Source organism: Lepisosteus oculatus, chromosome 16 (genome assembly GCF_040954835.1).
Source record: "Lepisosteus oculatus isolate fLepOcu1 chromosome 16, fLepOcu1.hap2, whole genome shotgun sequence".
Taxonomy (NCBI): Eukaryota; Metazoa; Chordata; class Actinopteri; order Semionotiformes; family Lepisosteidae; genus Lepisosteus; species Lepisosteus oculatus.
Window position 1 is genome coordinate 1548977 of NC_090711.1, and position 27513 is coordinate 1576489.

General features: G+C 38.8%; 1 protein-coding gene across 1 annotated transcript; it reads left to right on the top strand.

Moving 5' to 3' along the window:
* The first annotated feature begins 1298 nt into the window (after positions 1 to 1298).
* asip1 (agouti signaling protein 1) lies at positions 1299 to 27513 on the top strand. Its single transcript, XM_015365014.2, has 5 exons — positions 1299 to 1614; positions 13963 to 14047; positions 20841 to 21010; positions 22544 to 22599; positions 24131 to 27513. The coding sequence occupies exons 3-5, from the start codon at positions 20857 to 20859 to the stop codon at positions 24302 to 24304; spliced, it is 384 nt and encodes a 127-aa protein (XP_015220500.1). The 5' UTR covers positions 1299 to 1614; positions 13963 to 14047; positions 20841 to 20856; the 3' UTR covers positions 24305 to 27513.

Consider the following 27513-nt stretch of genomic DNA (forward strand, 5'->3'; position numbering starts at 1 on the left):
ATGGTAACCCTACAGCATGTGATGTGGCCATAAAAATTTCAACTACAAAAGACAGTATCTCCTAAACAGACTGCTTCTATTACAAATCCGCACATTATCTAAAACGAGCAAGTATTCTAAACTTCACCCAAAGTTACTTTCAACTCCCTCTTGACCATGGTGCTCTGCTGAAAATAGCTGTAAAGCCAGTCTTTGGTCTTTGGTAAGCGAGACAGACACAATGGCATTCTTTATCATATTTAATTTGTTTTAATCTCAAGAGACACAGTACATTTCATTAAATGTTTTCTTTTATATTGTTGAGGTAAGTGAAAAGGAGGAAGCTAATTCATAGTGTCAAACATTCATTTCTTCTCTTTCCTCTGCATTTCCACCTTCTGTAAGTCTCATGTCACTTTTAAACATTTTGAACATTGTTATTCCCACATGATCGATTAAACATTGCAAGAGATTCTAAGTCACACATACAGCTTCTCGCACAAACATCTGAATCTCTCCATACTTCACCTTCGTAGCATGTTGTACAGACAACCATACTGTTCAGATGCATCTGAATTGAGAGTTTTGCTCCTCTGTGATCTTTTTCATGTACTATTAACTAGCTCAAGTATTTGCTGAATTGGGTATATTCAGGCTGCTGGTAAGCAACCCTTTTTGTAAAAGAAGAAATAGATAACTGAATGATCTGAGTTTTTCATATTGTTTTCTCTCCCAAAGTCAGCAATTTTTTAAAAATCAAGGGTATCAAAATAATATAAAAACAGTATGCTTGCATTTTGTGATGCATTTATTACTCATTAGCAATAATGATGATTGTCACAAACAAATGAAAAGTGAAAAGGCATCACAAAGGCCAAAGTTATAAAGAGGCAATTACTATCAGAATGTTGGTTGTCTGCTATAGACGATCGCGAAAGATAATGAATTAAATTAAATCTGTCAAAGAAAGTAATTGCTAAGGGTAATGACCTAAAATACATTAGAATGTAAACTTACTAAGAATAACAGACAAATGTTGGAGAATAAAACAAGTTGAAGACACCAATAGTGCTTGCAATAAACACGCAATCAAAACACACTTCAAAAGACTGTCGAGGTAAAGCTCTGATACATGTGGATGACATTTCAAAACAGGCTTCTGGAAGCTGAAGAGTTAAATCCTAAAAACATTTGTGAAAGCATAGGAACGCTAAACAACGGACATATTGTGCATACTCTGTATTAATTTCCTGTTCCATGGTACAGGAAGAGTTACATATTTTTTGTTGCTGCATTTCTGAGCATTTCTAATTTAAAAATGTCAGTAAAGAATCAGAAAAAAGGAAGCATATATCATTGTTCTCACCTTTTAAACAAAGGCTGAACTGGAAAGTTCGGTACTATGCTTAGGCTCAGTGGGACTAACCTTTCTCGCAGAACGCAAAGGATGACCCTAGGTGTGGATGGATCAGCTTTCCCAGCCCAGCACACCCTTTTTTGGGTTGGTGATGCAGGGTGTGGGGGCCTCCAGGAGCTTCATACTGAAAATCGTGTTGTAAATTTCTCCCAGATCCACCTCCAAGAATCCCAGCAGAGAAGAGGTAAAAGGAGTTTCATCTTTCATCTTTATAGAAGGTAAGACACAATTGCTGGATCGTCCGCTGAACTTGCATGGACACCTTTTTTTCTGGCATGTTTGCCAGAAGTAAGACTCATCTTTGAGCATATTGGACTTATATTTAATCTAATTATAGATCAAATGGAAAATGCTGAACACATGCTTGGTCAGAGAAAAGCAACTTGAATTGAACAAATGCCCTAAGTATTCAGACATTTTGGTGTGTGATCACATACCATAATATCTTCTTTGTTATAACGTTTGTCTCAAACGTGGAGCACTGTACATGCAAGAAAATAGTTCTTCAATCTGAGAAGAGCTGAATCCGAGTGTTGCGAGTTCTAAAAATTATGTCTGCGTTTCTTTTGTAAATATATCAAACAGAAATCTAGTGTCGTTCATAGGGATAGTGAATGGATTCCAAGTACAATTTTTGCTTTTCTGAGAAACAAGATTCATTCTGCTTATTAAAATAGTTTTAGAACAGTAATCCCTGACAAGCTTCTTTTACGAAGTTAGGTGTGCTGGCTCGCTTTTGTTTTTTAGTATTAAATTAAATATCTGAAAAATAACTCTTAAAACTCTGTATTGTGTTCTTCTATTCTCTTTATCAATGTACTTAAATGTTTTTTGTTAATAACAGCTCCAATACCTCGTTTCTTTTAAATAAGACTATAATATTTTAACTAATTAACTAATGACATTTAATTATTTAAGTACTTATTTTAGAAAAAACAATTCTTTCCAGTTCTGCATACTTTGTTACAGTTACTTACTGTAGGTGCCATTAACAACATCAGTGCATCTTATGATCTCTAAAAAACACACATTTATCTTAACTCTAATAAAATATTCTTAATTGCTGAAAACATACAAAATGCAAATAAAGGTGTAAATAGAAGCAAAATCATCCTTACATTTAAAGTTTAATTATTATTTTAATCATGAAAAAATAGCTTTTTGCCAGCAGTAACCGAAACATTTTTTTTCCATCATATACTGAAGGCATTTTCCTCCTACAATACAAATAGTATTAAGCATCTGAAAGTTGAAACTCTATAAATGTGTACTGTAGGTTTAACATCACCTTCTCAATTCCCAGTAGGATCTTTGCAAACAATTTAACCCTGATGTGTTATTATCTGTGTTTTAAAATATAGAGTGTAGCAGACGCATATGTGTACTAACACATAATCTCATGTCCTGGTTCTGCTCCCACTTCAAAGGTGTAGTGTACAAACACCAAACAAAAACGGCTCTTTTGTGAAATCGTTGTGTGGAACTTCCAATAATGCTTTTAGAAAGGCACCCTTTTTTGCTTTTATGAAGGATTACATTTAAAATCTAAAGGCTAAAAGTAAGATTTATCTCTTACTGTCTTTACACGCAATCATATGAACAAATGTCTTGATATTTTTGTTTAGAAGTTTTGTTTCTAAAATGTGCTGCACAACCTTTACCTTTTAATGTTCATGAGAAAGAAGTTAGAGTTTTAAAAATTATTTTTCTCTCATTGTTTTACAACTGCCTAAACACTGCAATACAATTGATAAGCATCAGCTTTTTGACATATGAGACTCAGACGTTACAGCCTCAGTTTATAATTTCGGGGTTCTGTGCTCCCACCCCTCAGCTCTTAGAGCTGCAGTGTTGTGCATGCTGTAAGGTTGGTCTCTCGTGTGCCCACATGCTAAGGGCAGAACACATAGTGCTCAGGAATCTGCAGGAGTGACAGGAGCAAAACAGCTTGTGAACGTCCTGCATATTGAGCTGAGCTTCGCCATTTACACTGGGCTCTGAGTTATCTTGGGCTGAACGTCATGCATGCCAAAGGAGAAAAGCTGTTGTCTCATTATATCAATTACACAGGAAATGTATCTTCTGAATGAAATGTCTACCTGGAAATTATTTTTAAAATTATAGAGTTAACATGCTAAAACATTTAGATGAATAAATATTTATTGATGTTTAAAAGGGTCTGCTCTAATTTAATGTTTGGAGTATAATAGGGGAACACAGCAGCTCCCATTCAAAACAGCTTGTAGAGAGAGCACTTCAAATAGATGAAGGAACTGAGCAGCTCCAAAAATATGTGGTGGAAAGATGAAGACTTCAAGTTTAGGCAGCGGTACAACAGGCTGGAAAGGATGACAAATGAACATGTATATAATATACTGTATATAATGGCTGCTAAACTAGAAGAAAATTAATATAGTTCAAACACAGAACACGTATATACGGTAACCATTTTTACATTCAGGAATTTTCCTAAGCATACCATTTTTAACCTGCTTCAAGTCAAAGAAGCTGCAAATTTCACACGATTATTGTACTGCCTCCTTTAGCCTTAAATTTAAATGATCCTTCAAACTGAATGGTTCCAGATAAGAGGGGCTATTTGGACCATCAGGCAGACTTGTTTTTTCAGGCAAAGAGGTTACTGGATGTAGCCCTGGATGTAGCAGGAGGTCACACAGTACAAGGCAGGCCATTAACCCAGCTGCGTCCCAGGTTGTTACAGTAATTGTATGCTATTGAAGGAAGGGCTCATGCAGTGTCAGGTACATTTCTATTTTTGCAAACTTAGGATAATTATACTTTCACTGGGTGAAATACGATATTTTTTTTCTTTTGGTTACTTGCATTTTTACTTTGATGCTACAGAAGCTCGTTTGTAACTAAATACAGTGTGTGCTGGGAACCATTTATTTTTTTTTAATTAGTACTACCAAATAAAACTATACTTTATATTCACCAATTTTAAAAAGAGAAACAAATGTTGATCATTAATTACAGTGTGGGGTACATTTTGTTTGTTCCTTGTCTTGTCCTTCTGTCTCCTATTGACTTAGTTTAGGACAGAAGTGTGCAGCAGAGCCTCTCAGGGCTTGACTATGAGTGATACAGAGAAACAATCTTACACCAAGCTCCTACAGTGTATCTTCACTATACAAGTCAAAATGATCAATTAAACCAGTATTGAATCATTACCATTAAATTACCATTCTAAATGCATATTCATTTTAATTTAAGTAGAAAAAATGTATTAGTGGAAGGTGAAACTAAAGTTTAATTAATGGGTAAAAAATCAATTAATTTAATTTTATCTCTCAAAGGACTGTTTGAGAGTTAAGAGTTAAGTGAACACTATAAAGATGCCATAATTTACCAAAAATGTATTTGACAAAGTCTAGATAAAAATACAGAATCTCTACTTTCTATAACTCTGCCATTGTTTAAATACAGTGTGTTGGTTAAATCTATGCCAATGGATTGTTACCGAAACACAGTGATAAAGGCATATTTCAGACAGATTCCTTTTCCGGCACATGTGGAAGCATGAAAAACGATGTCCTAGATTTTGTTTTTTGTCTCCACTTTCATCTGAGTTGCAGTTGGTAGCTATTAAGAAGACAGTTAATCCAAAGGGACACTTTTAACAGTGAGATGGTTCTAAATAGGATTCACGTCATTCTGCATCTCCAAGCACAGCCTTGAAATATTTCATTGAAGACAGTAGGCAGTAAGTGTACATGTAACAAAACAACTCTACTGTTCAATTCGTTGTCACACTCTCAACTGTGAGTTTTTAATATAATGTTTTCTCCAATTAATTTACAATGTACAGGTTTGTAAACAAGAAAAAACTTCATGCAATATTTTCCCTGATATATTTTTTAAACTGACCAACGTGTTTTTTTAATAGTATCTGCAACTTACAGTATCATCAAGTACTAATAAATTACTAACCCTCAATGGAAACTGTAATAGAGATGATCAGCTCTGGGGGGTTTTGGAATCCTTATTTCAGTCACATGTCTGTGTGTTTAAGTTCAATGGAGTCAGAAATTCAGAAATGATTATTTGACTTGTAGAAGAATGTTTAACTCACTGTAATGGTGTCCTTTCATGTGGTTAAGCCATGTTTAAATCTTCCAAATTCCTATAAATTATAGGAGGGGCATGAAGAAAACCCACTACATATATTGCGTACATCTTAAAAATAGAATAACTTAAGAAAGGTTGTTTGTTTCAGCACATTCTGAGATAGTGCTGTGCAACTGGTCTTTGGCCTAGTGAGCTATCTTCCATGCCTCGGGTCATCTGGGTATGAGCATTTGTGCTGAATATCAATCAACAAGTTCAAAGTAGATATGAAAAGAAAAAAACATAATTTATTATTTTCTTAAATCGATCCCAGAGAGCAGTGTAGCTTCACATTTCCAGGAGAATCTCCTAGTTCTAATCTGTACATTCCTTTCATGCACAGTATTAGTAAACATTTCAAGGGGAACAACTAGGAAGAATGTTAAAGCAGAAGGCAAAGCAATTAAAATAACCATTTACTTCCATCGCAAGCACAGGACGTTTCTGTGTTACATTGCCACAGTCCTTTCGAGTAACAGGGAACAAGTCTTGCTGTATTACTGCACTGAATCTTGTAAATGTCTAGTCTTGGACTTGGCAGACATAAAATTGTATGAAATTTTCACTTTCATGGCTGATATACAATAATTGAATTTGCTGGCATTTCTTCAAAGCTATCTCTTTATGACATACAACGGCTTCTTCAGGAAAACAACTATGATATAATCTTCCAATACTTATTACACATTTGTTAAATAATAAGCACTAAGAAAATAAACTTTTTAAATAGCAACTACAGTAGTATCAATGAGATGACTACTAAAGATATTGTCATGGGCCTCTTAAGCTTGCTCTGCAGCTGTAAACAAACAAAAGTCTTGCAAAAGTATTTGCATATCTGAGTTTGTGTACTCATTTGTTTTTTTTAACATTAGATGAACCTAATTCAAGACAGTAAAAGGGTTTTCGAATTCAATTAGGCATAAACAAAGCACTCTTACTCTTTCCCTCTACACATATATACACTTCATTTATCATCGTACCTTGATTCTAATTGTGCCTAACGATATTGAGGCTGACGGACACTAAGCCCTCTCCACCTCCTAGCAGAGCCACCAATGGCTATTAAAAGAGAAGAACTAGCATTACTGTCCTCTCACAAGCAAAGACCGGTGTTCGGGGGGCCGTCGTCGAGGCAAACAAGTCAAAGCCACTGTCCAAAGCCGGGTGATCCATCCTGACAGACAAGGCAGGAGTTAAAAGCCGGAGCGGGATCCGGCGAAGGGTCGGGGCAATAAAAGGGGTAACGGGGCCAGGCGCTCCTAGCCCCGGGGGCAGATGGTCAGGACGCCACGGTGAAGCCGATACCGTCGGGCCACTCCTGGGCTCGCTGGTAGGCGGGCTTCCGGGCGTCCATCTTCCAAAGCTGAGCCTGCAATGGTGGGAGGTCTGGCTTTTGTAGGATGAAACACCTTGCAGTCTAGTTAGAAGCCTTTTAATAATGCAGTTATCTGAGAGCTCAGGTAGAAAAAAAAGAAGACGCTAGGCCCTCCAGGAGCTGAGCTGGAGTCCCACGATCATTTGATATCAGCTTCCCTGGGACAGTCATGCTGTCTGAGTGCCCAGACACCTGACACAAGCTCCAGGCTCAGATACGGCCTCACCAGGCATCGTGGGTCCCGCAGAAAAGACAATCACGGAACACAACCACCCTCTACTGTGAGAGATGCTGAGAGAGATTAAAGGCAAACCTACATAGCTGGAGAACCAATTTGTAAAATAAGATTTAATAACTTTCCTTAAATTTGCAGATAATAAATTTAATGGTAAAGTTAAAAAGCACCATTTAAAACAATGAAGTATTTATTCAGAGTGAGAAGGAAAAGGAAACAGAAGCCAGACATTTAAACCCTTGAGCGATAACTCGACAAGCTACCTGAATTTATTAAAATTCGTTCTTTGAAATAAAGATGGAATTTTCTTCCAATTCCAAAGGATTACTAACAATGGTATAAAACAGAACAAGAAATAATAACATTCCTAAGCATTACAACATGATAAGTAATATACTGATATTCTTTAAAATAATGTTCTTCAGCAATACAAATGTATATTTAAATATGTGTCTTACAATCGTTATATGCACCACTTTTGATTATTTTAGTGCTTGTATTATAATGTCAGAATCTGCCAGCTCTTTGACTCCTGTTACAAGTTCAAAGCAGGAGAGCAGTCTGACACCTCATGAATCTAGAGCCCTACAGCCTCAAGACGCCAGGGAAACCACAGGCAGAGCACAAACTTGACTTGAGAAAGAGATTTGTTCTACTGTTTTAGACCGAATGTGTTTCTCTTTGGTAAACAGAGTTTAAAATTACCTTTAATATTAAATTATGTCAACAATTATATCACACTATAAATTTCCCAATCCACATTTGACTACCAGCCACAAATCCCCAAACAATAAATAGTGATTAAAATACCAATCAAAAATTTCAAACTAATTACTAACTACAAAGGCCTCTAAATTGTAAATAGATTTATGAATATTATTTAATTAAAAAACAACACTACAGGAGACAGAACTGTTGTACAACTTTTCATTCCACATTTGTTATGTGTATAAAGACAAAGACAGCAGTCGCAATTGGGAAAAAAAGACCTTCATTTAAAAAAAAAGAAATGATAAGTTCATTATATTTCATTCTAAACATAATTTTATCTCAAAAGAAACTTTTGCACAAAATGTCCTGAAACGAATGCCTTTTTAATCATTTAAACCTTTGCATAATATAAAAGACTTTCTTTTTCATTTGTTTGTAGTTGTAGTTTATATGAAAGGCAGAATAAGAAGTTGTGAGACAATTGTCTCCTGTAGCATTGTGCTTGAACAAGGACTATTTAATATTCATACCCATAATACAGAGATGTTCCTCTAGCACACAATACTGTACATCTGCACATCTGGGACCAGACCGCTTCAGGGAATCAGGAGAGCCATATCTTTTTGTATACAAGAATCGTGAATATTTTTTAAATTGTTATATAGACCTCCAAATAGAAATACAAAAATATTTCCCACTTTTTTAAATGTTCAGAATTGTCTTTAGGTAAATGCTAGGCAAATGTTCCAAATGAGATATTTCTTTCTCAGCATCTTACAGTAATATGAAGATCATGTTTTCCCATCATTGTTTTATTGCTGATGTTTTAAATGCAGCTTTCAGTGTCACTGATAAAGCTGGTCTGTGAAAACTTATTATCAAAGGGTAAATTATTTATGTTGACTACTGTACTGTATATTTACTTTTTATTTTCTGTGGAAAATTATATAACAACAGACTAGGGTTAACTTACAGATTCATTTTGATCATACACATTACATGCGCTATCAATAAAAAAGTGATGAACTAAAACTTTAACTTTGAAACCCTTTTTAATAGCTCCAAGTGAAACAAAAACGTCTAAAGAATTTTAAAATGCCAAGACTAAAACTGGCACACGGTGAATGGCTTGATTCAGACAAGACACATATATTATATATTATAATAATGTACTGTATATATATTTAATAATATAAACAGCAGCTCAGAAATCCCTTCTATTTCACTTCTATGTAAAGATGTAGACACCCACAGCTATGATCAGGCTACATTTAGAAACTGCATCCTGATGCATCTGTGTGTGACATCGCAGCTTGTGTAAAAATTAAAAGAACATTCTTAGTATTATAAATGGTACTATGAATGGGTGAAGAACGTGCCGAGTCTTGCAAGCTATTTATTGGCGTATTTTAACTTACTGTGAGTTTCAAGCTAAAGTGAGAGGTTTGCAACGGTGTTCCGATATCAAGTCATATTTCTGTTGCCTTATGGGAGTAAATCGTTCCTGTGAGGAAAAAAAAGGTACAGTAATTTGCTTCTGGGTCTAAAACACAATACTAAAAGAAAACAACACAACCCTGACCTTTAGATAAACCGACCTCAAATGTGTGAGTTCAAATTGGATAATTCAAGGTTGTTACATAAAGCAGCTCCTTTTGACATGAGAAAGCTAAATAAATATACATCTTGGAGCTGACTTATTAATAACATATTTCACAACTTATAGCTTGCCTGCTATCTATTACCCCACTGTTACTTTCACAACAGTGGTTTGTTTTCAATCTGAAATTCCATAGAATGTCTTTGAAGTCTCTGGTCAGGGAAAAGAAGTGGAAAAAATAGGAAACAAAATTAGCCAATGAAATGCAACAAAGTTTTACTGACTTTCCTGACCCTACTATCGTGGGTGAAGATTGATTGTATGACTTTATAGAGAAATAACAGAGATGATTTTATGAAGAACACAATAATGAGACCTACCAGGTGATACCATAGGCTGCTGTTTTTCTTTCTCATATTAGAGGTTCACACGAAGACGGCAACAGGACCTGGTGTCTCTGCTGTTTCATTTCTATACCTGTTTCTTAATCTTCATGATCCTTAATCAGCCTTGTTTCTATGGTAAAACAGTCAAATTGTACCAGAACTCTGAATTTAACAAAACATTGAAAAAAAATGCTTTCACCACCAAACATGGTTTCTACACCTCAGATTGATGAGAACACAATGCTGCAACAACAGAAACTTAATCTACAGCGTCAGAATAATCTTCCTTAAATTACATTTTGCAACTTTCAGAACACCTAAACTGATCTTTAAGGTACTCTGCATTCCTGCTTTATTGCTTCCCAGTACATGTAGTATTTTGGCCGTCTATGTTTTCCCTTCTTATTAACAAATAGTAAAATATTTGATTTGATATGTATGTAAATTCAAATTAATTTTTGCTTTCTCGTGCATTTTTGTCCCTTAAGTTTGTAACTTTTCACTCCTTGGCAAGAATGACCAACAGCGGCATATGTTATTCAAACAGTGCAGCATTCCAACACTGGAAAATTTAGTTCGGTAGTTGGCAAGTACTGATCAGTTTCAAATACATCACCATTTATAGAACTAGCAACAGCCTCACACCAGGCGACGTGTAAATCATGTGGTGTTAGAAAGAAATCGTTTCTGGGCTTGAAGTATCTGTAAGATTTTGTTATTTCCTGTTTCTGCATTTTGTTTTACTAGATATTTATTTCGAGAAATATCCTATATGTATCTCTTACTCTGTGGTTCTGATATAAACGATTTGTGTTTGTGATATACTCCATTTCATTATTTAAATATTTCGTAAGGTAAATAACATATACAAGCCCCTAATCTGATTTTGTAATCGGTGAAATATGCCTCTCTTAGAAAGCTCTTTAATGCTGATGGTTTAATTCAGGATTCAGAGTTTAATTTTTTCAGGCAAACTGCATATTAACAAGCGTAAATTTTGAAACATTTGATGAGAATGAACAGGTCCTGCTGCCTAACATAGTTGTGCCAGCACTTAATATTCCAGTATTTTAAAAGTTAAGTTAAGTCTAAGAAACTGTGCTGATCTAGAGGACTGCCTTCTCCAGCCTTGATCCATGCCCAGATCAACACGTTCACCCTGGCACGTGTGACACTGGGGATTTCCCCCTTGGAGACTGGAAGATGGCCAGTCCCAGGTAGCTTTGGTTTCAGAGCCACAGAGCACCATGCCCCGAGTGTGGAAAATTCCACAGCGCTGAAAGGCTCAGCCTCCTGCCATAGGACAGTCACCCACTTTCAGTGACATCAAAGGATCCCTGTTACATACACAGCTGATACCAGTTAATCACATCACTTTAAAAATAATGATGACTTATTTTTGTTCAGAATTGGTTATTTAGTTTTTTTGTCCAGCTCGTTTGCTTTTTTATTGCTCTTCAGAACCTGAGAAAATCACCCTTATCCTGAATTACTGTTACCAGAACAGGGAATGGATTTTTAATGAGACTGATAGAAAACAAGCAAATTTGCTATTATTTTCACATGGACTTTTCACAGCATGAAGCAATCTGATGTGGCCTTTTCACCTTTCCCTTCTTCAGCTACATCAGGCCTGACAGTGTTCTCTATAGCCCTCTCTTTTTGTTAGCACTTAACTAAAGAATTTTTGCCCTCAGCAGACATTCAAGGTTTTTTAAATTCTTATGCCTTAATGATCTCTTCTTTGAGTTTTTATCCTTGCCAATGTGTCAGTTTAAATATCCATTAAGATAAACAGACTTTCTCCTTGATACACACCACAAAAATGCCCTAGTCCCTGATGAACCATTATGTTTTTCTTCTTTTTTCAGGGGAAGATGTACCGACAAAATAATAATAAACCACTTCACTTCTGGCTAAATGGTTTAGGAGTTTGTGAACTCAAAAGAATTCAATTCAGTCAAATGAATGACAAGCACTAAACTCTGCCTGACAAAGCTGGGACCTTTGAGCCATCGTTGTTAAGTCAATGTATAAACATGGTGATAACTTTTTTAAACTAACATGTTAACCTCTTTTCTAGTGTTTATACATCATAACTCCACCAAATGTATCCTAACACTTGAAAACCAAAATCCTTAGCGTTCATGCTTAGAAAATAACAAAAAAATACTACTGTTTTCCTGTTAACCTTTTAAAAAAACAGAGGAATTATAAAATGTGTCATTTCCAATTTGTTCAAACTTTAACGTGTATTTCATAAAATCAAAATTGACCACCAATGTTGAAAAAAACAAAGAAATTTAATTTGCCATAAAACCATCAAATGTAATTCCTGCAGAAGACAAAATTACCCAAATTCAAAGAAAGCAGCTTGCCTGTGTGGCATTAAGATAGCAACGTAACACATGACTCTCTTGACCTCAGAGCTGGGAACAGGTTTTTAGACTACCATAAATCACATATATTATCTGCTGTTAAACAAACATGTTATATACTTATTTTATACACGGTAAGTATTCAAATACTAAAAATGTAAATCATATCAAATCACAGAACACTACCACAAAACTTGTACAAAGTCTAAATCTTCCAGGGTAACCCTGTAAAACAAATCCCAATCTATCCAAACACGTTGCTGAAGCCAGCATCCTGGTTTCTCTCCACACATGAATGGATGAGATCCTTGGATCAATTAACTTCTAACCATCAAAGAGTCTTGCTCTGCTAAATGTCCTACTCTCCTTTGTAGCCTTTCTAATGATCTTAAAAACAGACCTTTGTTTTAAATGAGAGAACACAATTCCAACACAGTAGTGCCTACTGTCGGAGCTGCTACGTTTAGAGACGTAAACAACTGTCCTACTGAAAGGAACATCATTTATCCATGCATGTCAAAGACAACTGCTGTATGTCTCCTAGAAAGGACATTTGACATAACAGTGGTCTCCGGTTGAGCACCACAACATCTCAAAGCATGCATATATAGAGCACTGCTGTGTTTCTTTTGTTTGGTATTATTTTAATTTTTTTTAAAGTTTCTTAAACATTACAAACAAACTTTTTAAACAGCCCGTGACTGAAGACAAACTGAAACCACTAATAATCAAGGCACCAGTATATCTGCAGTCAACAGACGAGAGGACAAAGCAAATGTGACTGAAACAAATTAGAAACCCAGCAATGCTGCCAACATACAAAGAAAAGAAACTAAATGACTGTGCAAAACTCCCGAGAACATGGACTGGATGGCCAGTTCTCTTTTGGAAGGTCTGAGAAACTTTCTGCTCAAAACCACATTAATAATGGATAAATGCAAGCATTTTCAGGATTCTCAGAAACTTCTAACATACACTCTTAGCATGTCAAGGGGATTGCACGACTACTGCACCTCACTTTTAGCTCAATCACTTAAGATACAGAATTGTTAAATACAATATGTGTTTAAAATTAATTTTAAAAGATAAAAGATATTTTGATTACAAAACACACAAAAAGTAAAGATTTTAAGGAGCAAATTCAGTTAGAAGTGTGGCTCAACCATAGCCCTTATAAAAGTAACTGCAACCCAATTATCCTTGATCTACTCTAGGCTTAGTTATATTTCTAAAACGCTGATTTTAAAAAATAGATTCCCTTGCCAGTAAAAAGGTGAATCACTGTTTGTGACTGGAGGAAAATGTTTTCAAAGTGATCTTCCTAATATAAAGGAAACACTGTATAACCAATTGCATTGCGTTCTGACTGATATGATTCATAAAATGACCTCTACAATGACCAGTCTGTACAGTTTTTAATTCCTGGAAGCTCAGACTATGGACCACAATGGCCAGACTCTGTTTTAGTACCCAATCAGTTGGTAGCACTGAGATTTATAGGGGAATGGGGAGGCTCTGTGATTTTAAAAGGATCTTAAAACACTTTCCAGAACCTTTTCTGAATAATCAGATAAAAACGAAAAGACTTCCCATTCTCATAATTATCACTACCAAAAACACTGACCCTTTGCTCTAACCTATAGGGTTTTTTTGTAAAATGTGTGGAACCGCCCCCACTTGCGTGTCTCGGTTTTCCTTCTCAAAAATGCACGACTACATGATTTGCCCTATTTTTTCTGTCGTTTAACAGGCGAAAAGGCTCTAATTTGCAGCTTGAGAACAAGGGAGTAAAGAGATTGTAAGACCATATTGATAAACTGTTGACTACGAGAAAGGTATGTCTTAAGCCTTATATACTTTTTTCTTTTTTCTCTCATTGTAAAACAAATCAAAGAAGGATTAGTTGGGGAATGCTACGGACCAACAAGGCACAAAACTATACTTGTGTTTTATGTCAAGGAAGGTAACAGTTTCTTCTAAAAATATCAAAGCTAGGCTCAGAGGTCAAACATTGGCCAGTAATTCACAAGGGAAATATAAAATCCTTCAAAACTAAACATTATTTGAAAGGGATTTCTAAAAGCTTACGATAAAGTGCATGCCACCATGTCTCTTGTGCACAAACAGAAATGGACCGACTTATAGGACCTATATGATTGAAGTTCCACAAAAGATAAGCTTTTATAGCCATAGTATCCAGTTTAATATGACCAATCATCAACATGTGGGTGTCTTCACACCTTTTATTCAAGGCTGACAGGCTTTTGCATTCATAAAGAAACTGGTAAATAAACTACCATCATCAGCAGCACTTGTTCATTTCAGGTTTTTCATCTGCAAAGATTGTTGTTTTTTCTCCCGAATAATGCTCAAAATGTATTTCATAGAAAATAATTTGTATTAGAAGAAACAGAAACCAAATCAATCGATTGTGGCTTGGTGTTAATCCGTCACTAGAAACTACATACTGTAACTTCCAAAAGATTACATATTAATATTCTCAGCATAACATTCTGAACTATTTTCTTATAATTGTTTTGTAGCACACTATATTTTATGAGATTGAAACTATTTCACTGAAATGATTATGCTGACCAATTGAAATCCAGTTTAAGGACAATTCGGAAAGTTACAAGGTGTTTCAAATTCTGTGACACCATCAGCAATGCAGAGTAACTATTGGGTATTTATCGTTTTTAAAGTTAAATTGTTTTCTGGAGAATAACAATTGCTTTCTGTGGCGGGGTAACTTAGCAAACTATAATGATTGTTAATTCTTGAATACATTTAAAAGCTTTTTTTACAATTTTAAGCCAAAGTGAATTTATTGTGTTCTCATTTAGAAAGAAATGGGAGCATTTAAATGATGTATGAATTATAATATCAGAGTAATTCATACAATAAGAAGTGAAAGACAGTGAGCAAGTACTGTAAATATAACTAAAATCAGAATCTACGAAGAGCTGTGTGTTTTTTTTAATGTAAAAGGAGATTTATAAATCTAGGCACATATGTCGTTTACCAAGAAATAGTAATATAATATATGACTTTTTTTTTTCCAGTGCATGGGAGCACTGTGTATGGGAGACAAAAAAAAACGCTCATCTTACTTGATTTAAAAATTAGAGAAAAAAAAATTGAAATCATTTTTAATTGAAATCATTTGTGAGACTTGCAGCCCTGAACTGGATGACGCAGTTAGAAAATGGATAGCTGTGTCAGAAGCATCTAGTTGGCACCCACTAAACAGACATTTGTTTTTCCACACAGACAAAGTATACTGTCGTGCAGAAAGTACAGAAGCCTTCAGGTTGCATTTATGTACATTTAAAAAGTTCTGATTTCTCGCATTTTTTCTTCAGTTCTCAGTTGTATCTTGTCCTGTAACCCTTAGCTGTCCCAGTCTTTGGAAGTCTCTCACGTTCAGATTTATAATTTTGCAACGAAAATAAAGATACTGTAATTCAAATATTTTCGAGTGCTTAATTGAACGCATACAAATGTTTTGTTAAAACAGATAAATAAAACATATTTCTACTTTATTCATCATAACTTTTTTTTGCATCTTAAATCAACACTGTTAACTGAGCAATGCCATTATTACCAATGCTCTCTCTCCCATAAAAATGTTTACTGTGACAAAAGGGGGAAAAAAAACTAATTTTCTTACCACAGCTTAGAAATCCTACGGGAAACATGTGAAACTTTATCATTAAAATAGATCTGTCATGCTATAACATTGTATGTTCTAAATATTCAAAAAACTGAGTTTTCCTCAAGTTTTTAATAACATTGTGTTATTCTTTTAAAGGTTTTATTTTAAGCTTTATGTAATCAATATGAATCTCAAAAAACAACGGAGTTGGTTCATTTCTATGCTTGCTGTTTTACCGTTCCGGCTACATACAGTACAGGCACGGCGTGGGAAGTGTAACTCGGCCAACTACACTGGCGAAGGTGCTGCTGGGCAGATGGTCCGGTGTGCCGAGATGAATGTTAACGGGCTCAAATATAAAAGAAGAAAAATAAAACAATTTTTTTTTGGGTTGACCACAAGTTAATACGAAAACAATTCAAAGTCTGTCAGTTATACAGAATCTAATAAAAACACAGGTCATGCTCATTAGTAGTCATGTACTGTAAGTGCATGATGCTGGGTGTAGACCTCATGTCTGACCCACGTGCCAGAGAATGCATTTACCCTTTCCGTTTTTTATTATTTATTTAAAGTGAGGGTGTGTTAAAGAATTAAGAAAACACAGCCCGATAAGACAAAGAAACTTTGTACTTGATCTTGCTCTACATACAAAAAAAAAATACATGGTTTCTTTTTTAATTCTTGTTTATAGTGCAGCTTTGGTTAAGACAGGAAGCCGAACTTAACGACTTAAGACAAGGGAAGTCATTAGCCAAACACTGTCTCGTATTCTAACGCAAAATTGGCTCATTTACTGAAAACAGGGACAGAATTCCTAAAACCGAACAGAAATACTCCTGTAAATCGTTGACCTGTTACAGAATGGCTTAAAATCATTAAAACAGCGACCGCTATAACCTCGTTAGTGCAGATCGCATTACATGGCCAAGTACAGTTTTAACAATGTAAATAAACGTATAAACTGGATTTATAGAGAAATACATGCAATAAAAGTCCTTGATAATATTAAATATTATAATTAGAAGCAAGTTACTCGTTACTGTGCATATTTTAGAAACTGTGTCACAATAATGAATATTTTTCATCATAATGAATTATCTCAGGACATGTTAGTGTAATTTTTAGGTATGGAAGAAATCACAGCTTGATATTAACCACTCACCATTTCTTTCCTTGTCTACCCAGTATTTCCCGAAACCCGGGAAACTACTGCGCTATAACAAACAGTTATAAACAGTTACAAACATTTTAAACAGGACGATTGGTACACAGACATTGAAATAGGAGGATTATTTTTATTGCTTCCACCACATTTTTAAGGTGTTTAAGATCTATTATTCAAGCACACCCAAGTATTACTTTCAACAATTACCTGTGTTACAGTATGTAACGTCTATATTAAACTACGGGTGAGCTTATTCAACATGTACTGTTATTTACATTTTCTTTGACACTACTCAGAACACAAAATCAGCCTTATACAGATGAAATGAATTATTATAACTTCTAGCTGTGTGAATGAGGGAGGAGAGGGTAAAACATTTCTGCCTATTCTATGACTAAATGGATTTTTGTGACTCACTGAAAAACATAAATTAAACACAGTAAGTATTTAATACGAACTTTGGACATAATACTATTATGTTAGTTAATACTAAACTAATTAAGAGGCAACTAGCTGTGTGAATTGTACACAAAGAAACCCATTCTCAGGAAACCCATAAAGAAATCACAAGTCCTTTATCGCAAGTTAATCTATCATAACTTTCACTTTACTTGAACTGTCTTGCTTTGCAATGACGAGCAACAGAAAAGTATAGCACAGAAGATATTTTGCTGTTAAATACATGTAGATTGTTTTAGATACTGTACTATCTTGTGCCACAGATTGTGGCCAGCTTGTGTTTGTAATTCTTTTGTGTACAAGCTTTTTACGTTGGTACTGTAAATAGGGTCCACTTCAACTTCTCTTCAACCTGCCAAGCATGTTTCTTCAGAGCGCTACTTTTTTCTGACTGACAGAAAATTTATATCACCAGCTATTGCAGAACGCTCTTTGACATCTCAAGCAGATTATCTTATCCCTTGGGGTTTTACCAAAGATCTTCAATAATGCTTCAGCTGATACATATGTACTCCATTATAAACAGATTGTTGTCAAATGTACACAGCAAAGCAGTAAACTCTCTCAGAAATTTACAAATCCCCTTTTTTAACAGAATAAAGTAGAGAATATTAAGGAAAATATCCGCCTGGATTATAAGAAATACAAAAAGAATAATCTGGAAAGTACCATGTCGAGTAAGCAACATTTACTTTAAACAAGTTTCTATGTGTTAAGTTCTTATTGTTTTTTTATGTAAGCAAAGTTTATTATTTTGTAGAAACTAATCTGTGCTCTATAGCCCCATCAGCCAATAAACTGGTAATATTTCTTAATTATCAAGTTCTCTTTGCCTGAATGTTTTGATTGTGTTTCAATAACAAATTATATTCTTTCTTTAAAGTTTAAATGTCTCACAATGAATCTTCTGCATCTATCTTACAAGGACTTGGGTGTGTCTGGTATGTTAATATAATAGATTCTTGTATAAAGAAGGACTTCTTTGTGTGAGAAAGATGATGTGAGTTTATACACTGAATAATGCAGCAAAAAGAAACATCCAACGACCAGACAAAGCTACTGTACTATTAATGAAAAGTTATTCTAGCAGATTCATCATCAGTAAAGTAAAAGTTACAACAGAAATTATTGAATTAAGTTAATAAAAAATATTAAGCACATATAATATGTATTTATTCTAATTACATTGTAAAAGTAATTTTGCTACTGATCATATTAGAAAAATACATAGTTAAAATGGAAAATTTAAAAAAAATATTAGAGCAATCACCAACAAAAGTGTATATATGCCATATGTGTATGTAGGAAACTTACTGTATATGTTCTACATACACTATATTTTAGGTTTGTTTGTACATACTGTATGAAAGCTTCGAGTGGACAGCACTGCCAGTGTGGGAGTGCAAAGCAACACAGAAACTATTTGTCCTCACATGACAGCTTTATTGTGCTGTTTCATTTTGCAAGAATAATCTCAAATATTTCATATGACATTAAGTTCTGTTAAGTGCTCCTTTGCAGCATTCTCTGTGCTTTCTGTTCCTGAGGAATACACACTTACAGTACAGCGCTTATAGCACAACAGACTACACTCCGTGTACAGTGAAGTCTGGGGTCCATTTCTGTCTGGAAAGGGAATCAACTGCATTATCAAACTAAAGAAATGTTCGCTGTTGGCTGCAAACACTTCTGTACTATCTCCAGCACGTTTTTTAGATGTAAAAATCAAAACCTTTATAGTTCATAGCAGGCACATTTGTGGCTGTTTTGTGTTATAGATGAAGTTCTTTTTCTCATTAAAACCAGCAATCTCTGCTTTCAAGAGTAAATGCAGATGGAACAATTTGTTTTAAACTGTATCCTTTTTTTAGAATGTTAGGGAAATTTCCACATTTATTTACATGTCACGTAATATTTCTCCTGAATCCTGAAACCCCAGTCAAAGAATACATTTTTTAAAACTCTTGAGAATGTTGAATAAATGTAATGGAAAATAACTGCTACATTTGATCAAGATCTTGAAGCAAGCAAACCTTTTTTCCCAATTCAGACAAAAAATGATAGTTTTGTGTGCATTTTTACAACTCAGGCAAAGTAAATAAAATCCCTAAATCAACACTGACTAAAATGTGTTACCTTTGCTCAGGTTTTAAATTGTAATTCAAGAATGTTGTACTTTAGTCTAGATATATATGACTAACCTGATGCATCTCTGCAAATAAAAGATCAAAGTCACCCAGTTAAATGTTCAAAATAAATCAAAGTGGATGGCATCTGTTCCTCAGCTGTCTTGTCAGATGAATCGCACATCTGATATTCTGGTGGTAAACAAACCTGAGTGATTTGTACATTTTTACTGTCAAAATTCTAAAACACTGTGGCTAGATGGCAAGATATGATACATGCCTCAGTCTAGATGTTACAGAATGTATGCATCAACATTTCTTGCGTAAGAACATCTAGTTTTTAAACAAAGTGATACTTTGTATAAATCGTTGCTTTAGAAATCCAATACACACATCCGTTCTGAACCAATGTTAATCCTTCAAAAGCTGCAGTGGCTGGGAATAATATATTTTCAAAACATTTAAAGAGCAGTTACAGTCTTAGAAGGGAATATATATGTGGAAATAAAATGGAGAACTCATCTGTTTCAGTATTCTGCTATACATTTTTCTTAAGGATTATTTTCATGGAATATTATTTTAGCTTAAGTCACTAGAGTTAAAAGCAGAAATATGTCTCCTAACTAATAAATCATTTTTTACTTTTATCCTGCATTTAGCAATATACAGCAAGTCCTGATGAGACTCCAAATGTCCTTTTCAACGAGAAAGCTGCTATAGAAAAAGACCACTACAATATTAAATATCAGGATTAGTAGCAATAAGAATAAAAAATATCAAAAACAATTAATACATTTATTATCTCTTTGAATTATTTTAATGTTAAATTAATATAAAACAAGTAAAGGAATAACATTTTCATTAAGATCAAATAATTTAAGAACCTACATTAATTTATGCAACAAATCTTGGATGTAACCTTGCATCTTTCTATGTGCTTAAATCAACTTTTGATTACAAAGGGCATAAACACATTTTAAATCAATTCTGTCAGATCGCATTAAAAGGTTTTAAGTATTATTCCAGCATCAGGAGGCTTAGTTGGTCAAATATTTCTCCCAAATTCTGTGCAAGGCTTAGAAATTATTAAATGTAGCAATGAATGAGATATAAGGAAATAGTCATATCTGTAATTAACTAAATGCTACATTAAGACAGATGTATCCAATACCACTTTTGGAGCGTTTCAGAGACAACCTATTTCTGCTATTTATTTCCAGGCCTCTGCATTTTAACATGAGCTCCGTGACATTGCTCTGCTGCTTTGTGTTCAGCTCTGCTGGCTTGCTTGTGGCCTATGCGCACATGGTAATGGAACAGTCGAATGATTCGACGTCACCTAGCCTCCACGAGAACAACCAGCCAGACGTCCCACCCGTTGTCATAGTAGGTCAGTTGACAGAATCCAGAATTCCCGATCTCGGGATAACATGGGTTGGTTTTTGTTTCTCCATTGTGTGTGCCGGGGGGTGGGGAGGGTGTGAGTGTGACTGGCTGCTTATACAGTCAAGTTATAAGGTTTTTGCAGACTCCCAACTGCCTTTTAATGGATACAATAATATTTAAGTGCTTTTTTCATTCTATACTATTTTGTTAAGTGATTTTAAGAAAAAATATGCTATTACACATGGTCTCACCCAGTAAGAGTGTAATAGATCGACAGCCCATAATAAAACTTATTTGGATCCACAGCTGAGCCTAACTGCAGTGCGCTACTGCCTTGTGTAGCCCAGTTTGTAGCAAGCTGTGTAGAGCTGTGCCCCAACACGTCACTCCTGTGCTGCAGACTTCATCACAAGATGACAGAAATGAGCCGGCATGGTAGCAATGAATCAGTCGGGACTGAAGAGTTAAATATTCTGATGCTCTGACCGGGGCAGCAGGGCGGGGCAGTGGTTAGCACCCCTCGCAGTGCTGCAGCCCTGGGTTCAATTCCAGAGCTGGGGTGCTGTTTGTGTGGAGTCTGTATGTTCTCCCCGTGTTCACGTGGGTTTCCTCCAGGTGCTCCAGTTTCCTCCCACAGTCCACAGACATCCTGGTAGGTTAACCGGCTTCGCGGAAAACTGTCCCTGGTGTGAGTGTGTGTCTGCTCTGTCATGGACTGGCCTCATGCCCGGGGCGTACCCTGCTCTGTCACGGACTGGCTTCCTGCCCGGGGCGTACCCTGCTCTGTCGTGGACTGGCCTCCTGCCCGGGGCGTACCCTGCTCTGTCACGGACTGGCCTCCTGCCCGGGGCGTACCCTGCTCTGTCACGGACTGGCCTCCTGCCCGGGGCGTACCCTGCTCTGTCGTGGACTGGCCTCCTGCCCGGGGCGTACCCTGCTCTGTCATGGACTGGCCTCATGCCCGGGGCGTACCCTGCTCTGTCGTGGACTGGCCTCCTGTCCGGGGCGTACCCTGACTTTGACTTAATGAAAGGTTTAGAGAATAGATGGATGGATGTTCCAACCTCTGATCTTTGGCAAAACAGTTTGTGTGTCTCGTTCCGTATTCAACTTTCTTAGAAGAGACCTGTGTGTTGCCAAATGACCTCCTCAGCTACCCAGACTGTGCTTTAACTACAGAACTCCAAGAACATCTGCAAGATTTTAACCCAAGCTAATTTTGCATATTTACTCTTAGCACAGTGCAAATTAACACCCTTGAATCTGTGGGCAATGTGGCAGGAATACCTCTCATGGTAAAGACTGTAAGAGCGACAGTATATTCAAAACCATTCGGTATTTAATTCTCCATGGGAAGCAAACAGGATTGAAGGATTTAGAACAGAGGTCCCATTTAGATGACACTTCAGAAATTAAAGAGTTCCTGTGATACTCGCACACATATAGTTCACACAAATGGGTTTGGCGATGTTACGTTTTGCTCGCATTACAAGCGTTATAACCTTATTCCCTTAAAATAACTTTTCGTTTTTTTCAGAGCTTCCGAAAACAAAGAAGAACCACAGAAAAGCAACGGAAAAGATATCAATGAAAGTATGTTCGTTACCTGCTCTTTGAACTCTGCTGGCTGGCGTGATCTGCGGCAAACAATGATGATAAAGAGAGGAGATGATTTGCCCTTCCAGTTTCCAGCTGGAAAATACGCCACACTCGAACATGCGGTACAGTACTGCCCGACAGGGCGCTGTCCAGCGCAGGAGAAGCATTTGAAAATGATAACTTCACTACTATCCATAGCGGTGAAGACAATAGCAGTCGTATTTGTGTAGCGCGTAGGATCCAGAAGGCTGTCAAAACCCTTCATTACTTTATTACCTTTATTATTGACCAAAGGACCCGTTTCGACCGCCACTGTAGAAACCGTCCCGCCGCGCAGCAGATCAGATCAGATCAGATCAGATCGGAATAACGGGAACCCGCTTCGCCACTTACTGTAATAATAAGAGAAGATAATAATCATAACAGCATCTTGAATGTTACATTTTCCGACAAGACACGACTCCGAACATGAATCTGACCAAATAAGTACCTCCGTTGACCCTCACTTTACACTGACATTTCATTGAAAGCTATTCAAAAACGTGGGAAATAAACGTCATAGGCAGAAAACGAACCCTTTTCCTTTTCTTAAAAAAAAACCCAGCATATATCCATTTCTCTGATGTTTCAGCACGTTTTGAGTGGGAATATGCCCTAAGTAAAGGATACCGATTCCACGTCTTGAACTCACACGGTGGGAAGTCGTCTCGAGGTCTCTCGTGTCCGGATTAGTCTTCGTTCAAACCCGCAGGCCGGCTGCCCAGCACCGGCTGCATGCGTTACAGAACTCGGGGTCTGTTTTGTTTCTTCGTGTTTGTGCAGCTTTTGTCGTGTCTAGAGCTGGAAAGCCCCCGGCGGCAGCGGTCGGCAAGGGCTGTGGCCCCGGGTTCAAATCCGCACATCTGGGGTGCTGTCTGCGTGGAGTCTGTATGCCCCCCACCCGTGTTCGCGTAGGTTTCCTCCCACCGCCCAAACCCGAGGTGACTGGATTAGCGTCTGGGGAGAACCGGCCCTAGTGTAAGTGTGTGTGCCCTGCGATGGACTGGCGTCCGGCCCAGGGTGTACCCCGCCTCACGCCCTGCCGCTCCCCGGGATAGGCTCCGGCTCGCCCGCCCCGTTGGGAAAAGCAGGGAGAGGAAGGACCAAGGGAGGCACGGATGGACGAAAGCTCCTGAAAGAAAAAGACAATCGCACGATTTTAATCGGAAACAAGGAGTCCTGGAAGACAGACGGCCTTGGAAACTGAGGGACAGGTTAGGCCAGGGCCCCGCGGTGTCTCCTGGGGATGGTTAAAACTGGGGAAAGTCAACTCTAATAATAAAGACGGTGCACAAAAAATAGGATCTGAATACTTGGCAGCAGTCCGGGATTCCCTAAGTCAAGATGCATACTTTGTAAATATTGCAACTTATATTGTATAATATTGTTGTATGTTGATGTGTGCTGCTTACTGTGCGTATTGTATTATTAATAAATGTTAATGTCTCCCCCCCCCCCGGTAGTAATCCCGCCCTCTCCTCCGCAGAACCGGCTCGTGTCCCGCAGCAGGAAGCCGCGCCCGCCGCCGCCCGCCAACTGCGTGCCGGTGTGGGGGGGCTGCCGCCTGCCCGGCGCCGCCTGCTGCGACCCCTGCGCCTTCTGCCACTGCCGGCTCTTCAAGACGGTCTGCTACTGCCGCGTGGGCAACCCGCAGTGCTGAGGGTCCGAGCGTGTGCGGGGGGGGGGGGGGAGAACTGTGATCCCGCAAACCCCCCCCCCCGGCTCGTGTCCTTCCTTGTGCCCGGAGGTGGCACCCAGATGGCAAAGCAGAGGCAAGACAGCCGCCCTGGCGGGTGCACCCTGTTTCTGTGCAGGTCCCCCAATCCCACAGACCCCACGTACACCCACGCAGGGGGTTTAGACACATCCTTTGAGTTAATATGGCAGGTAGGCAGGGGCCTGTTAAAAACAGCCCGCAGCTCATTTATGCCGATAGCTAGAAGCACCACACAGACACAGATTATACCCAGCCATGAGCCTCTGGCTCATGGCTGACTGGCCTGAAGATCCCCTGCAGCAGTTTCCTGGAAGAGCTTTATCTCTGCTGGTTCCGAAGAGGCCCGCTGGGCTGGGCTGGGCTTCATCTGCTCCAGCTGCTCCCCGATTCTGTGAGAAGGGCCCGGACAGCCCCCCGTCCTTCCACCCTCGGAGAGCGGCCTTATTCCCGACGGACAGCTCCTGAAGGACTGACTTCATTACCGTTACCGTACAGAGCACTGATCCCAAGCTGCAGCACAGCGTGACTGAGCACAGGCCAGGAGCTGACTGCCCTGAGCCTTCCACTGCCCAGCGCCCGCAGACGCCGTCTTCACCTGCCCACGCACCGCCATCAGGAAGGCAGCAGGTGTCCCAAAGCAACAGAAGCAGCAGCACCTTCACAGGCAGACCTGCTGCTTTCAGACTGATTTCCCCCTTCGACGAGCTGGGCTGTCTGCAGTGAGAGGAGCAGGGGTCGCCGCCTCGCAGATACAATCTAGAGAGCCATTCTGCCAGTCCTTTAACCCCCTGCTCTTGAAGCACACCCCCGAGAGGGGGCACGAAACCAGAATCCGCACTCGTCTTCATTAAAGCGCGCGAGGACACAATCCCACGAGCGTCCCGCTTGAGGACAGGGCTTGAGAACGCAGAGCTCCAGCGCGCGGGCCGCTGTGTGGCTGCTGACCCCACCAGGCCTCGAGCCACAGCTTCTGCCCCGACAGGCTGGTCCTGCTCCTGGGCGGGCGCACAGCGTCTGCGTGGCCCCCTGCCCTCAGACCGGCGCCAGGCCAGCAGGGGCTCCGGACCGCCAGGCTTTCTCAACGATTTCATCCGGGGCCCCTGGAGCTCAACAGTGTTTGGGTCACTTTACAGGGTAAATAAAAAACACCCAAAAAACAGCGCAAAAATTAAAAACAAATTTAGATAAAAAACTTGGAAAGAGGTGAAAAGGCAAACACTGAAATCAATGACTAAACAGGTCTGTCTGGAGTGCGGAAAGGCGTTTCCCTGTCTCGGAGCAGCAGGGGGCGAGGCACAGAGCTGGGGAGCGAGCGCCCCGAGACTCCCGTACTTTTCCCCAGCCGCGACGTCATCGCCTCCGCCCTGGTCCTGCGGCCTCGCTCGACTTCCCCAGCCTGTCCCGGGCTGAGCGCACGCCGAGAGCAGAGAGCCGCACTGGAGCGCCGAGCTCGGTGTCCCTGTCCGTGAGCCCAGCTCTTCTCCCAGTCTGGCTCCACACCTGTGCCCTTCTTGCACTTCAATATTTCCCACCAGAGCTCTGCCTTCAGCTTCATACCAAGACTGCGCCTGGTTTCCTTTTCCTGTCCCGCAGTCTAGATCACTGGTCTCTCCGTCCTGGGGGCTGTCTGCTTGGCACCATTCTTTACTCTTCCTGCACTCTCAAAGACTGAACAACCAGGCATGTAAGACACTGAGACACCCCCAGGTGTCCACAAGCACACAGCTCTGGGGGCGCAGGAGCTGCCGCACTGCTGCTATGCATTTAATTTCATGTATATAGTGCCTTTCATCCCAAAGAGCCACGGCCATTCTGCACCAGCAGCCCCACTGCCCAGCAGATCGGGGGGAGGAGTGAGAAACTGCTGCACCGGGTGAATTAAAGGGGAACTTCAGGGAAACCAGACAGTTCAAGCCCAGAGTAGAATTTGGTCAGGACCAAGGTTTAACATCTAATTAGAGGATAGCACCTCAGACAGAACAGTGGATTTAGGAATTGGTTAGGATATCTCAGTCCAAAAGGAAAGACCACCACCTGCAATAGCAACCTGGTTCTCTCCGAGGTTCTGAGCCTGGGGCCGGACCAGATCGCTAGAGCGTGCTATCCTTCAAGCTATGCATTCCAAGGCAGCTACGTCACTGTTGTGCTGGATCAATAAACCTATTTCCTGGAACGCAATCAATACCATACGAGTTCTGCCGGATTCGGAGGCAAAGCAGAAGAAGAAAAGGAGCCTTCAGAGCTAGTCCGCAATACAACAGGGTTGGGACTTTCTCACCGTACAGCACAGGGAGCACGTAACCTGTCCACACTCCCCCAAAATGTGTTCTGATCTGGTAGCTTAACAGCACAGTTCAGACTGAGCAGAAGACCCACAATTAGGACAGGTTATAAATGTGAGAAGGTCATTCAGCTCAGCTGGCTGCCATTTGGCAGGTGGCAGTTCATCGTTCTGAGGATCTTATCCAGCTGTTTCCTGAATGAAGCCAATGTAAAGGCTTCAATCGCAACGGTGGATGGCCACAACCCTCTGGGAACAGAAGTGCCTTACATTCTTGGTTTTAAATGCACTTCCTGTAGTTCCCACTGTCCATTCCGAGGGCTGTCCCAACCCCTGGGAGTGAAACGTGCCCCTTTTGGAAGATTCCCCTGTCTCACAAGCAAAGAAGTGGCGTACATTAGCATGATAGCAATGGCTGTGTGCACTTTTAAGAAAATATAGCTTCTAATCCATCTTTTCCAAAGGCTATATAATTGTATTTGCCGATGAAAAACCTTGGAAATACAATTTCTCAACAGCACTTTTGATAACTTTTTTGTGTTTTCAGCATTTAGGTTTAAAAATAAATCGGGATGTGCATCAGAGGTTTTATTTTGTTCTCTATATACCTTATGTGCCATTGGAGCTCTACCATTCCTATTTTTAACTCCCGTGCTTGTAATCAGAGATTTGGTTTACATTTCGTTTGCGTCTGTGTGTACCTGAGATCATTTATTAAATATTTACTGCTATGAAGCATCAAGACGTATCAAAACACGCAGAATGTTTATCTGTATTTTACAAAATATTTTATGTATATCTCATTTAAGATTGTATTTTTTACCAAGAAATACCTGTGAAAATGTAAATGCTTTCTTATATTTTAAATATT